Below are 16,562 nucleotides of genomic sequence, written 5' to 3'. Positions count from 1 at the left end.
AGGTATTCCATGAGCATAAGAACAATCCTCATGAGTGGGTGCTTGAGAAGTGAGATTTAAAGATAGCCGGCAACCATTCCCAGATATCAGGTGTATCTATGCGAGTATCTATTGTTGTTTGAACAGTGGTACCATTTTCCTTGCTTGTTGCTATTAAGGGAGATTGTGGCACTTATGTGGTATTTGCTATTTTTCTTTGGTCTCTTAATGATACTTTTTTCTTTCATTCTCATATTTTCTTTTAGCATCTCAACTTCTTTACACTGGTATCCTAACTTAAACAAGTCAGTTTCATATTGTAAAATATACAATATTGTATGGTTGGATCTAAAGCTCACATGCAAGGTGATATGGTCTTTGTCTTCCAACTGATCTACTATTGAGATATCTTCTGAGGTAATCATTCTGAGTGGTATAATCATATGTAAAGTACATAAAAAGATAGTTGTATTTAATGGTGGATGACTCTCAATCCCTAGATCAGATTTAATCTCCAATGTTCTTATTTTCTCAGAATTAGCAATGGAATTTTCTGTTTTATCATGTTCTATGTTTATTGCAACAGTTTTTCCGGCTGACTTCTTACTCTGCATGTTTGATACAATATCTCTTTCACCTGCAGGTGCTGATGAACCATTGTTTATTACCGTGGATGCTATCTCACTTCCTACGTTCTTTATTTTGCTACATTTTCTCTTCTTAACTGGCAGATCATCACTAATTTCAATTATCACATCTTATTCCTCATTTATGTTTTTCTTATCTTCTTCTCTTAGATATTTGTGACAATGTTGTGATTCATCAAACAACTCACGTAAGTAGTTGTGGATGTCTTGCTGATTAAGAAAGTCTTTTTCTTGACACATCCTCTGCAATCTTTGAAGCAGGCTTTTTTAATCCTTGAATTATCTTCCATGCTTACCTTAGCCACGGCCACCAAGGAGCCACGTGAAGATAGAACTGTCGACGATTTCTTAGTTCTAGTTCTTAACCAGCAGCTAAAACGCACAATAGCTGGTAGAATAGGTGTTGATCTCTCCAAAAAATATGTAGATTATGAAAAAGATTACAATATTGAAGTTTTTAATAGACAAAGCTCAGAGAGGCGTGGCTGAAGATGATTGCCTGGGGTGGAGCTACAGCCCTGTCACCTGAATGGCTAGTAGCAAAAGGACCAAAATGAGTTGTATAGGCGGAAAAGGCAAAGCCTTTAAGGCTTTATTAGCAATGCCCATTGCTGTATAAGTGATATTTTATATGACGGGGAAAATTTTAAGCATGTGAATCTATGAAAGATACAATGCTGGAGAAGTAGGAGGATTTGGCACAGTCCAGTGCAGATGGGCAGCAGAAAGTAATATTTTGTAGGTTAGTTGTAGGGTGGAAGTCGGGATTTGCAACAGCATCATAGGTCCTTGTTGTTGTTTGTTTTGTTGGTCAGGATCACAGAGGTGAACCAGGGTTCAGGAAAGGGGCGGAAAGGAGGGAATGTGTGCAGGATAGGGTTAGTCAAAAGGGGTCATCCGTGCATAGTGAAAGTCAGAAAAAGCATGGTCCATAGAAGAGGTACAAATAGGGAAAAAAGACAGGAGATCTGTCCCTTGCCCCTTCCTGCTCGAGTTGCCTCTGGGTCATTTAAGAGGGGAGAGGAGGAGTAGACGGTGGCAGGCTGAGATGTCAAAATGAACTATAGAATGATCACAGGTAGTGGGGGCCAATGAATACGTCAGAGGAGGAGGGCAAAGTAGAAAGAAAAACAAGGCCACAGGAGTTTCCACCAGAGTGGGTAGGAGGAACGTTGATTGAAAGAGTTCAAGGCAGGTGGCTGAGAAGTGCTTGGGAAGGTTAATGTTCCCTAAAATGACAATGGTGCCATCTATGGAAAGTGACTCACAGAGAAGGTGAATGCGAGTGAAGGAGTTGAGTGACCCAGGGTGTCAACAGTGAGCAACTGGCCATAACAGTGAGAGCAATAAGAGGGAGCAGTTGAATAGTGACATATTTAAAATGGGATCAGGCGATGTTCAAGGGGAGCAGGGGGCAGTTGCGCGGGGCTTTTAGATAATTAACTCATTTCAGAGTCCTTCTCAACAGGTGAGTGGTAGAAGGTAGCGGAAAGCAACAACCAGCACCTGCAATTCATACATTCTACTTTTTATTCTGCAATGACAATAAATGACACAAATGAGAATGTTATGTCCAAATATTTTTAATTTAATAATTCTGAAAGCAAACAGAAAACGCCTATGAAAATAAGATAGAAATCCTAGAACTACAGAATGAAATCCTGCTGGCTGCATTATATTCACAGTATATAACGCAGCTCATCCAATTAGACACTTGTCACTTGCGGTGTGTTCCGGTTTCATTACAGATCTTAGGAGCACTTGGATAGTCAACATTCTGTCCTGCCACATCAGTAGGTCATGTCAGGCTGAAATACGATTGAGTTAGGCAACATTCTGTTTTACCATGCCAATCTGGCATGTCAAGCCGAATAATTACTTTCACTATGTAATATGCTTGCAGTCCTGGCAGGATATGGAAGTTAGTGGCCTCTGCACAAGGACATTTTCAAGCATCAACACCTGCAACCTCTAATCGCTTCAGATGCATTGTATGCAAGAGTTTTATTGCCACACTAGCCACTGTCATGTTCATTATGAGGAATAACACCTTGCCCTTAACCGTCCAAAAGAAAAAGGATCACCAAAGGTAATATCCAATCCAGGAAGGCGGGGCTGCCTATGTTCATCAAAACAAAAATATTCGGGGTATCCACTTGGTGGGAAAGTTGTTTTGCAGGTAGTTGGGCCCATCATTAAAGAATGCATTCCTTGCGTAACACAAGGCAGCTGAGACATGGTAAGCAAAGCAATAGACATGGAACAAATTCTTCTTGATCACTGGTCCAGGTCTGCTCGGACTATGCAGCCCATGTAGCTGTAGCAATCTGGCACATCGAGTATACCCTGGAGGAGCACCCCTACTCGCACGGGGGGGCCTGATTCACAGACCAAATCACAAGTAGAATGCGAGGGGCATTAAGGTGGACATATGTCCATGGCCCATTTTGTGTCCCGCACATCCCCGATGCATGACGTGGATTTCCATGGAGTAAGAGGATGTGGGCGCTGGCGCAAGTTCCCCTTAAAAGGCGTCCTGCGCTCATAGCTAGGGGTCGGTTGCATTCCCAATGCCCTGGTGTGCCCTGGCTCACTGAACCACACATGGGGGAGGGCTGGGATCAGCTACCTACCTACCTACAATGGGGGTCAGTGACCGCAATGGTGGCCTAAAAGTGCAAATCACTGCAATCGCAGAGTTTACATTGACACCGCTATTTCAGGGCGGAAAAAGTCAAACACATATGATGGAAACAACCAATATTTTGCATGAATGTTTCCATCTGGGGCCAGGCAATGCGACCAGGGTTCTGCGCCCGACCTGTGATAGGGGACCCAAGGCAAGGGAATGGCTCAGATCTACCTCAGATCAAATGTGATCCCACTGTGGACCGCTTTATTTTGTGACAAAGCCTCGCGAGACACAAAACTTTCTGCATTCTTCGGATGGCCTGATTCACTCTTGTTAATCAACCCACCCACAGAATGCAGGTCTTTTGTCCACTGGTGGGTGCCCTGCGCTCATGGATGTAGAAAGAAAATGTTCTCAATCAAGCCTAAAACCTTTAGATGTTCCAAGAACTTAACTAGCGATGCAAACCACACCACTGAGTGCTCTGATCATAAGGATGTTGGCCACCATATCACCGGCACAGTGGACCGAGCCACAGGCGTACTTGAGGTCTGTTCTTTTGGTCAGATTGGGATACTCTTATTATTGCATGTAGTAAGGTGGAAGTCACCTTTTGGCAGCCTAGAGCCACACACGTAATGTGTGATACTATAGTACATGACAAGCATGGCATTCAAGCCGTGCATCCGATACTGCCCATGCATTTGGGTATTATTGCACTGTTCAACTGTTGTGAACTCAGAGGAAGAATTGCACTTTACACACACAAAAGCAGTTGCAAGCCCTCTGCAGAGAGGTGGCATGACTGGTGACTTCAAAACACATCCGGATTCTTAACGGTTTATGGTTTGAAGAGCACCTGTCATGTGCCTCTTTCACTTGCGCCTCCGATCCCATGTTGGATCACAATTACATCGGAAATCACTATCCTGTCAGGGATCTGCACAGACCCCTCTGAAAGCATTCCTCTGCATTTTTTGCTTTTGAGCGCCAAAATGGAGCATTGAAGGTTAAACAAGTATTTACAGTGAGCAGCTGTTTTAGGGTCATCACTTCAACTTTGGTTAGGGTCATGACATCGGTGGAGTGCGTTTACCCTCCACCCACCCACATGGGGAACCCAAGCCAATTAATATATTAGTGACAGGCACGCAACCGTCACTAACGTATAGACGAGGAGCTGGCTGGCACGCAACCATCACACTAACATATTGAGGAGGAGCGGGCTGGCACGCAACCATCACACTAACATATTGAGGAGGAGCGGGCTGGCACGCAACCATCACACTAACATATTGAGGAGGAGCGGGCTGTTGGTGTATTGATCCCGCAGCCAGTGCCACACAGACACTTTAAGAAACAGAGTCTTGTTACTATTAATGTATGCACCTAGAGTGCAAGGTAAAAAAAACACCCAACACTTTGCGTGCAAATATTTTTTGAGTCTGTCCAAGAGCGTACATTTAAATGTCAAGTATTTTATCTAGCAGTCAATACAAAAATTAGACCGTTTTCAGACACAATCAAGTTTTTTGTAAATAAGGGAACTGAGGTACAGTGAGATAATTTATCCAGGATCCCACAATTTGATCAAGACGTGATGTTGGTTCGGCAGTAAACAATCCCAACACCCAACCCAGTCACATCCTAAATAAGGTGCAATCATAGTCTGTCAAAGCTGGTAGCTTCCTTTTCGGCACTTCCTGATATGCAGCAAAAACGAAAGCACCCTGTTTCATCAACAGCATCTGTCAATATTCACACACTTGTTTGTCAAAAGGCTGTGAAACCTTTAGGACCGTGTTATGGATACAAGACTCGACGTATGGAAATTGGTCAAGGAAACATTTTAGCCTACAAGTATGTTGTTTCAAACAATCATCTATATTCAGATTCAGCTGCAAGTAGGGAAAGCCAGGACTAGAACAAAGCATATTCATTCGGAATTCTATAGGGAAAAGAATCACACACATTTTAGACTTTTAGTCTTTGACCAAAGAGAGTAGCTTCAAAAACGTTAAGTTGACTATATGGCTTTACAAGGAAAATTTCAACAATGGAGATTGACATGGTATGGTGAACAAGGAAGGCCGTGATAGTTTAACTTCTCAAGACCTCATGTGCCGGGTAACAGGTGCATGTCTGGGCAATGCTCATGACCTAGTGGGATCGGTTATGTGTCCTCCTAAAGGAAACAACAATAGACCAGCCCCAAAAACGAGCATCTGCCTGAAACCATGGAGAGGAAGAGGGCAACAGCGGGCAGAAGTTTGTTCAGAGGGCAAAGACTTTCCCCAAACCTTTGAGAAAACACCATGACAGAGCAATGACACTATAGTCCATTATAAATAAGATTGCTTCATAGGGCCATGATTGAAAGAGAACTTCAAGATCTCATGGAGGTCCAGCAAACAAGACAAGTCCGAAGTCAGATGGAAAGCATCCAATCGCTGGGGGTACGTCCATACTGCAGAGGGTAGAAAAGAGCAGGTTCATAACCAATCAATGGGTAAGATCCGAACAGTCACTTGTACTAACACAGTTCAACCATCAAGCTCTACGGACTACAAGAGACATGCACAAATATTCGACTTTGTTCCCTGAACCCAGAATTGAGGAAAATAACTTCCTACAGCTGACAATTTTTACTCACACAAACCTATGACAAAACATTATTTAAAAATGAACAATTTGAATTTGTGGTCTCTTTTCAGAAACCGATTTACTTCCTCTGGAAAGCTGTTCGCTTCTCTTTCACCATAAAGTAACGCCCACGCTTGAATAACGTGTATTCAAATTCGATTAAAAATTTCAACTTTTAAAAACGGCTTAATACCGTTTATAACTTTGCAATAACAGTTCAAACCTTGTTTCAAATTCCTAAATATGTTCTAGAACACTTTTTAAAATTGTGTGCTGGCTTAAATTGTTCAAATAAGTTGTACTCCCTGTAGAGCTTAGAAGTGGGAGGAATCCGCATTGAGCTGCTTTATAAACATGTATTAATTTCATGATGCTACTCATTATTATTGTTTGCTTATGTGATAAGAGATTGAAGATTGTCTTTCTGCGAGAGAATCAGTCCGACCTGTGGAGTAGAAATGGCTGTGTGCCCACTTCTCCCAGCATGCCTTGTAACACTGTTCACTTCCTATTTATTTATGGGTTTGTACAGCATCACATGCCGCCTTAGAACCACTTCTAAGCACCTGTCCATCTAGTGACCAAGGCAACAGTGAAATTCTGGCCTCATGTTGATTGGCCACCATGACTGCCCGATTTGCGGATGGGTTTTTTATTTGAATGCCGCTAAGCTTATTGGGAAAGTAAAAACTGTGTCCATGGGTGCATCACCTTGAGTACTGACGGATGATTTAAGTTGAAGTAATTAATATCGCAGTGCATATACCTGGAGTGGAAGGATACTGGGAGTCAGTAGGGCACAGACATCAGCACACAAAACCACAACGTGGAGTAACGCAGAAAACAAACCCACCCCCTAACAGCACCCTTTTAGCATAGGGACTGAATGACAAATACATACAAATGCGATGTAGCCGTGCCATAATTCTTACAAGTACCCTCCCTCTAGCAGTCTTGAATACCTGCTGTCCAGAAGAGTCACATGCTTAGAGCAGATGTTTACTCCAATGTACTCTGGGCTTTTACCCCCGAGGAGTCCAGCACCTGCTTGGATAGGCAGGCTGGAAAGGGATGCTATATACAATCTCCAGTGACGCCTAGTTCCTGATAACCAGGGGTTGCTGGTGGGTGTCGTGGACTGGCAGGAGAGAAGGCTTAGGGCACGGTTTCAGAGGGTAATCTACAAACGTAAGCCCCCCTTTACCTAAAGGAATCTTCAGAGTCACAGAGATACCCAACACGGCTTTCGTGGGCTAGGCAGAGATCAGAGGGGGCGGTATGCCTGGCCAGAGGGTTGATGCAGTCATTCTGTTCACTACAACGGGTTCAACACTACTTCGTTTTGCGTTGCTGCAGGATTACAGTGCCTTAACACACTCTGAGGTGACAAAGTAAAATGTCAGTGCTACAAAAAATAAAAAATAAACCATGGGCATAGCTCCTTCCTCATGGTCATATTACCTGTATGTCAGTCAGTTCTTTTAAGAAACGCTTGGCCAGGTCTGGACCATTATCCATGGTGGGAATATGGTAGCTCTAGAAGGAATAAAAGAACATAATATAGGTGACAGAGTTACAATAGTGACTGGAGACACCTCACATTGACGCTATGAGCCTCACAATTCCAAACAGAGACAGTGCAAGAAAGGAACAGACTAGCTAAAGCGCGCTTTTGCATACACTGCAAATCAATCAGATGTCCTCTTACTTAGGGTGTGGTATAAAACAACTGACACACACCGAGAACCCAAGGAAACAACGTTACCTGTAACAGAACAGTGGGACATACAATAATGTAATTTAAACAGACTGTATAAAACATTCTAGCGATTTCAAAAAATCCTCCTGTAAAAAAAAAGAAATGTTACCTTTCTGGTGACTCGGCTACTCTGTCCGTTGTTATCCCACCTTCACAACTTGTTTGGGAGCAATGCTTCTGCAGTAGAGAAGCGCGGAAAACTAGCCTTTTCAATTGGAAAAGGCTGTATGCATGGGATGCAGAACACCTCCCTCCCGTACACATGCATCGCTTCATCCAGAAGGGGTCCCTCCCAGTGCTTCATATATGACCCAAAAGACCCTACCGTGTACACCCAATGCTAACGTGATCACACCGGCATATGCATAACACTATGGCATGGTGGGAGCTGTGAAGAAGCGAGATCAGCAGACTAAGAAGTTCAAAACTCGCTCACGTTTACTCTAAAATATTGACCCTTTGTTACAAAACCTTCTTTGTAAAAACAAATATCACAAAATTGTTATCCTTCTGAACAGCCACCCCAACCTACTGGTCTGTGGCGTTACTGGTGCTCTTTTGGCTGTGTTCTCACCTCAGTGTCTAGGTTATTGCTAGGAAAGATTTCCATTAGGTGCAATTTTCCCTCCAATTGTGAACCCCCAAAACGTTTTGCTTTTGTTTGGAGTACCTAGCCTAACTTTTCACCACAGAACCCAACCTTCAGCTGCTCTTCTGGGCTTTCGCTCATTTGTTAAGGGGAAACTGACACGTCCTTCAGGCTGTCAGAACTGGGAAACTATGTTTCCCTTAGTCTTCGACTTTGTTGCCATTTCATGGTAACATTTTATCTATGTGGCAAGTACCTTACAGTATCGCGCATAGGGGTCCCTTTTTGTTTTATGACCCTAGCTACCCTCTAAGGAATTTTTGGTGTTTGTACAAGTGTGTCAAGGACAAACTGATGGCAGCAGTTTACTTTTAAAGTAAAAGCAAACGTCCCATCACAGATGATCGTCCCGTACCGCAGCAGCTGAGAGCCGGAGTGTCCTGAAACTGCAGGGTTAACACCACCATGCAAAGTGGGCTAGACTGCCAAAGGTTGGTCTGGATTGTGTCGAGGGTCGGCGGGTACTTTCCTAACTTACCAGTGGCCCCCTGGCACATCTATTCACTTTTACGCACAAGTGTCCCTCAAAAGATACTCACCTTGGCTGGGATATCCTGCGCTCCCCAGTTATTCGCGAACTCTGAAAGTCGCTCTATCTGCAAGGGTAGACCCTCTTCTAGGAATAGGAACTTATTCTTCATCACCTCAAGCCCCTTTCTGAGCAGCTACAGCCCCCTGAAGAGAACCTGCATTTTCTTTTTCGCACAACCGTACATTAACGCCCAACTGTACTTTGAGCGCTAGGCTCCTCTCTTTGTAGGGCTGGACTACATAAGTTGGGAATTGTTGATGAAGGACTGCCTAAACTGATATCCGTGTTGATTTAAAACCCCTTTACTGTTACAGGCCGTGGTTATTTTCTTCCCCCATCATCAGCTTTAGGCTAATCGCATTATTGCATCTATGTTAGATAGTAGATGAACGTGTGTGGTGTTTCTTTATAACTATGGTTTAATCGTATTTTGATTATAAGGTTTATAATAAATGTATTTTGTATTTTTGATACATCTGTCTAAGAGTAATCTGTGGAGATTTGCTGTGTGTGCTCATTGAGGACTTCCGATCACTCTCACCCCTCTGAGGCCCCAATTCTCATCAAGGTGTTAAGTACCGAAAAGGACGTTAAAAGGGTTAACAACCTTTTCGGTACTTAAGACCTATTTTCAGAATACATGTGGCGGTTGGAAACCAACCTAGCAACCGCCACATTTGTAAACTGGCTTTTTGGAAGCCTATTCTTGTGGCACTCCTCCAGTTTACTATGTGTGCTAAATTAGCGCACATACACAGGACCATTTTGGTGCCGTTAAACTGGAGGAGTGCCACAAGAAGCCTTGTTTGGTGTAAATGGAAGTGTCCATATACACCCGTGTTGTATATGGACACTTTCAAGTACACCAAAGCAAGCAGCATCAACACTGCATCTTGCAACATTGAAGCTGCTCGCTTTGGTGTAAATGAAAGTGTTCATATACACTGCACAGTTGTACAGAGGCGTTGCTAGGGGGGGGGCTCAGGGGGCTATAGTCCCTGGTCTTTTGGTTGTAGCCCAGGATAGAAACTCAGGAGCTACAGCCAAAAGGCTAGCTAGCCCCCGATCCCAACAGTTCTGACATCAGCGTAGCCCCGGGTTTTTTCCAGACCTAGCAACACCCCTCCGGGTGTATGTGAACACTTTCATTTACAGCAAACCGAGCAGCTTCAACGTTGCATCTTCAACATTGCAGGATGCAACGTTGAAGCTGCTCGCTTTAAATGAAAGTGTTCATATACACCACATGGGTGTATATGAACACTCTTCTATACACCAAAGTAAGCAGCTTCAACATCCTGCAATGTTGAAGCTGCTCACTTTGGTGTATCGGCAGCATTTTCGTTAAATAACGATTCCCTCGTTATTTAACGAAAATGCTGTCGAGATTCTGCAATCCGCCTGTTTCCATTAGAAACAGGCGGATTACAGTGAAAGCACTGTTGTGCTTTGCGAAGACGCCCAGGCCCACATGAGAATAGCAGTGGTGCCTGGGCGTCAAGAAATGGCGCAGTGAGTTGTGCTATTTAGCACGCTCACTCCGCCAAGATGAGAATCGGGCCCTGAGACTTAGTCTTGACCGCCTGCCAAGCTACTGTAGATTGGTCTGGTTTGTCCAGAAGTTCCCCTGTTACACTAAACTAGGGTGGCCTCCCAAATCTCTGCCCACCATCTCAGAGTTTAGAAATCGATCTTAACAGTAACCGTACAAGGTCACAAAGTAAGGGATATCAAAGAATAGGAGGTCATGTAAGATGATGAGTTGGTTGGTCCTTACGAGTCTAGAACCTTGTATGGATCCACGGTTCAAATCATTTGCAAACACTGGAAGAGCTTGAACATTAGGCTTGGTCTAGGAAGAACTAGGAATATAAAAGGCCTCTTTAGTTGAGGAACTGGGTTCTGCTCTTCAGGATCTCATTCCATGAATTGATCAACATATCAGTGCAGACCCACTCTCCTTGGGGAGATTTGGAGCCGAGGTGAAAACTCCAATCCAAAGAGGCAGATTTTGAGTTGACCTAGCAACCGGGTTCAGTCAAGCAATCTCCTGAAAAGGCTACAACTGTGCAATCTCTTTTGAATAGGCTGGGTTGGTTTCCTTGAGGACCTGCCAACAATCAGGGCATGTGAAGAAAGTCCCTTGAATGACACAATTTGTATAACACATACCACATGTGAGATACGAGATACTGCATTGTAATGCTTAAAGCAGTCACCCACAGTGTAATTCTTGTACTCCAACTAGAATTCAGTATTGAGCTGCAACCATTAGTTCGCCCTAGACAAGCATTTGACAATCCCACAAATTTGTGTCCCTGATGAGACCTCAGATTAGGACCCACAAGGGAAAGGTCAAGTAACCAGTCACGGAAAATACAACAATCACAAGGGCCTAATGCCAAGGTAACAGTTTGGTGCTTACAATCTCATAAAATCAGCCTACTGCAACTCTCAACTACCTTACCTACGTGCAGTCCTTGCTGTCGGGATACAACTTTCACCTAATCTATGTAGAACTTTACAAAAGAATGGCTAATATCTTAAGGACATGACATAATTGGTCTATTCCCAGATTGGGTAAAGTCGAACCCTCGTAATGGGGAATACTTAGAAGATTTCTCCATCTTATTCGATCCCTCCAGAAGTATATATGAACACGTTTTGCAGAAAAACATTTCCGATAGATCACAAAGGCCCCTTTTCTCGAGATTTCAAATTATATTACTGGGAAGACTTGATGGTTGAAACTCTTAACTGAAGCTTATGGACCCTCACTGTCCATGTCACTAATCCAAGAGAAAAGGAACGACTCAGACACATTAGCAATCCAATTCTTTTTTAAAAGGCCAGTCATCAAATCCTGATAAAATTCATTTTGGTATGGAAGAACTTTAGCAAGCCACTTTAAATTACTCATGCTATACTATGCACACCTCTTTGCCAAAACCTCTCACCTTGCATAATATTGAATGAGAAAAGCACTGTTATTTGGTTGGAGAAAGGTCTGCAGCATCCTAGGGACTTAAATGCAGGGCAAACCATTTTATCATTCCAGCCGATTCAAGGCGCACTGGTAGAATGATCATAGGATATAATGGAAGAAAGAGCCTTAGAAGGATTGGAGAAATGACCACTGGATAATCAGAAGATGATAATTGGACAGGTTACATGAAAGGGCTTGAATGAATTGAAAAGAACATGTAAAATATTAAACATTGCCTATCGGATAAAGTCGAGGATTAACCACTCAATTCTTTAGAAGAATGGCCTCCTCTTGTGGTGTGAGAATAAGTATCTTATGCATTGGCAGATTGGCCATTGGACGTGTTGGAAGAATAACCCTTACACACTTCCTATGAACACCCATCAGACATAGTGGAAAAAGGACCACAGAGTGCATAAGAACAATGAAGTCATTGAAGCATAATGATGAGATGTTCTGCAACCCTGACCATTGAATATGATGATGGAATGACCTTTTTTGTGTTGCAAGGCTACTTGTTAGGTTAGTGACATCAGTTTTAGTACAATACTGTAATCAAGTCTGTAACCTCTTGATTACCCTTCCATTCTCCTCCGATAAAACAAAATATGTAAATACATTTAATGGCCTCACCTTCTGCTGGTAGAGTATACGATTCACAGGTAACACAACACAGGCTGTTCCAGCTCCAAAGACTTCTTTCACTCGTTTTTCCTCTAGCCCCTTAATAAGATCGCTCATGGTGATCGTTTTCTCAGCCACTTTGAACTTCCCCTGTTAAATGAGCACATGTTAGATACGTATTTACAACTTTTAAAATTGTTACTGCCCTCATCCTACATGACTAAGCCAGAAATCTTACAGACCAGAATTTGCCTGGGGTGACATTGACAAAACTGGACACTTGTGGCACCAAAGGAGTTTACATTATTTTAGTAATTCATAAAAGGTGTGCGTTAATACAAAGTAGCACTGGTCTTGTATACACCATTTCAAAACGTTTAAGGGCTGATGATGCTTTGTACGAAAATCTAACAATACTTTCAAGGTATTCAAAATTAATAATTAGGACTGATAACCTTTTAACATCTTAACACTGCTAAGAAACCAAATGACCTCAGGATACGACTCAGTGGGAAAGTCTTCCTGTCCTTTGTTAGGGAGAGATTTTGCTTTCCCTTTTTCTAGATTCATTTTACATGGTTAATGTACACACTGATGTTCTTCAGGCTGTGTAAGTGGGAAAAATTACACAGACATTTCAAGGATGCACAGGACATGGATACACATTTCATGCCTCCCTCATTATGCCTTCATTCAGACCCACTTTAAAATAGCATGACAGGCACTCATTTAACCCTTCAATAGCAACACGTGTATTGGTCATTCTCATCAGAAATCAGGGTTTTCTTTCTCCTAGCTTTCTTTCGGCATCCCTCTGACGGGTTCACAATTGCCTTGTTTCACAGTTCACAATCTTATCGGAAAGCAGTGTTCCCTTCCCTTAGCTTTCCTCTGGCAACGGGTCAGAGACTTTCGATTGTACAAGGGATTTGACATAACCCTTTTAGGACCACTCTGACGCCTTACGCCACCTTTTCCTAGGGTCTTCTGGTTCTTGTAGCTTCAAAACAGGTCCCGGTCAGAGTTTTCGAATGAGCGCCCACGTGGCGCCAGACCCCTCTGCACCTGGACCTCAACTGGGCTTTCTTTAAAGTTCAAATATACAAACAAGTTCTTTGTCTTGCAAATTATTGTATCTTCACTTTTCCTTGTGTTCAAAATGTTGCTACTTGCATCCTTGGGCTCAACACAGTTCAGTTTGCTATCAGTTTCCTCCGACTCACCGGCTGTGCTGAACCCGTTGGCTTCTTTGTCTCTGGAGTCACGGTAGCCAGCTTGCATCTCCGCCTGCCTTATGGATGCGGGGGGGGGGGCCCTGTGTACCATTGACATCTGTTGCTCCACACGCCAGCTGTAACTCCCGGTTTTATGATTTCCCTTTCGGGGGCTTCGCAGGTCTGTGTTGAAAAGGGCAAGGGCAATTCTCTCTGTGTCATCCTTCCAGGTCTCACCACCTTTCTCCTCCGTTTGAACTGCCACCAGGTGTGCGTGGTTATTGTCAATTGCCTGACCCGTGTATTGGGACATGACAGGTTAGTCCGTTATCTGTTACTGTGTAAGCAAGTGTTTGTGTGGGAAAAGGGGGTATGGTCGGGCATCTAAGTATTACACAGGGTAGGAGTTGAGGAACAAGAGGGAATGACCTGGATTATTATCTTGAAATGAACAAGGGGGATTGTGGGAATGATAGGGTTTGGTTGAAGCAGACTGGGAGTTCGGGAGATAATCAGATGAATGGTAAGAAGAATGACTGGGATGACAGGGTTTCTGGGCGATGTAGTTTCCCATGACTGCAGGGTTTGGATACCTAGTAGGTTTCCTAGATGCAGACAGACAGGTTGTTGGATTTAGTGAAGGGAGATTGAAGGGGTGGAAGGGAGGTTGATCTAGAGTTGTCTAGAAAAACCAGGGACTTGGTCTTCTTCCCCTATGTCATACCGCGTCTCATCTGGGGTATTTTCCCCAGTACGACTCCAGGTTCCCCTACCAGGTGATCCTCCCCCACTGGTCCACCCCCAGGAACTGGATCCAACAGTGATGGCCATGTCCTGGCCACCCGGATAAGGGATTCCTGGGCTCTACTCAGGAAAGCACCCTTAGGTTTCTTACAGATAACACAATTCAGTCATGAGAGACAATATGGTGGAATACAAAGTCTCTGCATCTGAAAGGAATTTTTTTCTAAATTCTTTTGCAATTGTGTAGGCTTTGCATAAAAGGACAACAATATCAATGATGGTTCCGTCATCATCTTCAACCTTCGTATTACAGCTATTATCAGCTTAACCGAAACGCTCCAAATGCCCTTAGCTTCTTTTCCTACATCTACAGAGTGGGGATGAGTCGTGGCTGCACCTGTAAAAAGCAAAGTGACTCAACAATGCCTTTTGAGTCCCGGGAAGAGTGAGCTTTTGGGAGACCCTCTCTGGGTAAAATTCAGACATTGCAGGTTCAGACACTGTGCAGAGACAAGCTTGGTTTGAGGTAAAGTAGGGAACAAAGTTGTTACCACTGACTTAATGGTCCTTATCAGTTTCAATGGCACAGCAATTATTTAAGCAGTCTCACAAAAGAAGCGATGAGAAAATGTATAGATCTTGTTGATTTAGTTTTTGGCGGGTTTAAGCCCATTGGACCTACATGGAAGTGTCAGGGACTTGGCAGGTGAGAGCTGCTTAAATGGCGAGTGTCACCTGCCAAAAGCATGTGAGATGGATCCTGCCTTTATGTGCCAGGTACAGCCAGCATATGCCCAGGTCAGTGCCTAAACCAATGGCAATGTCTAATGTGTCGCCAACATGTGTGTTTGTTAGCGGGATTGACAATTAAAGGCCTAGCATTAAGAGCCAGATTAGGCCAGAGAAAAGCATGGACCTCAAATGGGCTGAGGGCCGCTAATGGGTAAGCCCTGCTGTGGACACAGATGTTAACACCAGTAGCATTCCGACCTTGCAGCTACAATGCTGACAGCATTTATTCCAAAGACAAAACAGGTTCGCTTTGCTGAAGGCGCTTGCAGCATTTATTTAACTTTTTATTTAGCGCTGGCCCTACCCAGGGGGTCTCGGAGCACCTTACATGGTTCAAATATTGAAATGGTGGGAGTTGAAAAAGAAGTTACAAAATGCTTTCAGGAAAGGATGGGAAGAGCGGGATAGATGTGATAGCTGTGCAGGAGGGCAAGGTTATGTGTGGGAAATTGGATATGTTTTGAGTCTCTTTCCGAAAGTGGTGATGGAGAATGCAGTGCATATGTGGAGAGGTAGGGTGTTCCATGCCCTGCGTGCGCAGAGGGTAAATGCTCTTTTTTTTGTGCATGCGAGTTTGCAGAGTGGAATGTGTAGAAAGTGTTAGCTGGCTTATCTGGTGTTAGTGTGGGTGATGGGTTTGAGTTTGTCATCAAAGTAAGATGAAATTATGAGGTGAATGGCTTTGGACTGTGGTGGGGAAAACGGCAGAGGAAAGATATGTCTGATTTTGGGCAGTAGGTGTAGATTGCATGTTTTGGTGACAGCAGCTATATGTTTTGTTTGTTTGTTTGTTTATTTATTTGGTAATGCGCTCCGAGCCCGTGGGCATCTAGGCGCAGCAGTACAAGAGGACTCGAAACTTAGTTACAAAGCCTGACACAGGCTAACACAGCAAAGCAGTAGTCACATACAGTGGGTGGTACAATGCATAAAAATAACAAGGGTTAAGCACATAAGAGTAACATTTTAGCAGGTTGTGTCGTTTCCGCTAGGGTGAGGGTCGTTGCATGTCATTGTTGTGTAGCCAATTGAGAGCGTAGGATCTGAATCTTGTGTAGGGTAAGGGGCATCTAAGGTCAGAAGGGAGTGTGTTCCATGCTTGTGCAGCTCTAACTGGGAAGCTAGCACCGCCCGCTGTGGTAAGTTTGAATCTGGGGACTTCCAGTAGGAAGGTGTTGGCAGATCTCGTCAGTCGGTTAGAGGGTCTCCAGTTGATTCTATCCGCTAGGTAGGAGGGTGCTTGGTTGTTGAGGCATTTAGAAGTGAGGGAAATAGTTTTAAGTAGGATTCTGTCCTTTATTTTTAGCCAATGGGCTTCTGTCCGGTGTTTGGAGATATGTTCTCTGCATGGGATGTTCAGT

The 16,562-nt window shown here is 43.6% G+C and overlaps 1 protein-coding gene across 1 annotated transcript in view; it reads right to left on the bottom strand.

Moving 5' to 3' along the window:
- Positions 1-2,193: 2,193 nt before the first annotated feature.
- The window catches only part of LOC138526910 (branched-chain-amino-acid aminotransferase, cytosolic-like), a 392,104-nt gene continuing 377,735 nt past the window's right edge, over positions 2,194-16,562 (bottom strand). Inside the window, exons 9-11 of the mRNA XM_069637744.1 lie at positions 12,461-12,601; positions 7,363-7,437; positions 2,194-5,725 (exon numbers count right to left, since the gene is read on the bottom strand). Coding sequence (XP_069493845.1) covers positions 5,687-5,725; positions 7,363-7,437; positions 12,461-12,601 — 255 coding nt within the window. The 3' untranslated portion in view covers positions 2,194-5,686. The remainder of the gene's footprint in view (positions 5,726-7,362; positions 7,438-12,460; positions 12,602-16,562) is intronic.

The sequence above is a fragment of the Ambystoma mexicanum genome, chromosome 1q, assembly GCF_040938575.1.
Source record: "Ambystoma mexicanum isolate Mex_15411 chromosome 1q, UKY_AmexF1_1, whole genome shotgun sequence".
In the NCBI taxonomy this organism is placed as follows: Eukaryota; Metazoa; Chordata; class Amphibia; order Caudata; family Ambystomatidae; genus Ambystoma; species Ambystoma mexicanum.
This window is presented reverse-complemented; position numbering and strand designations above follow the sequence as displayed.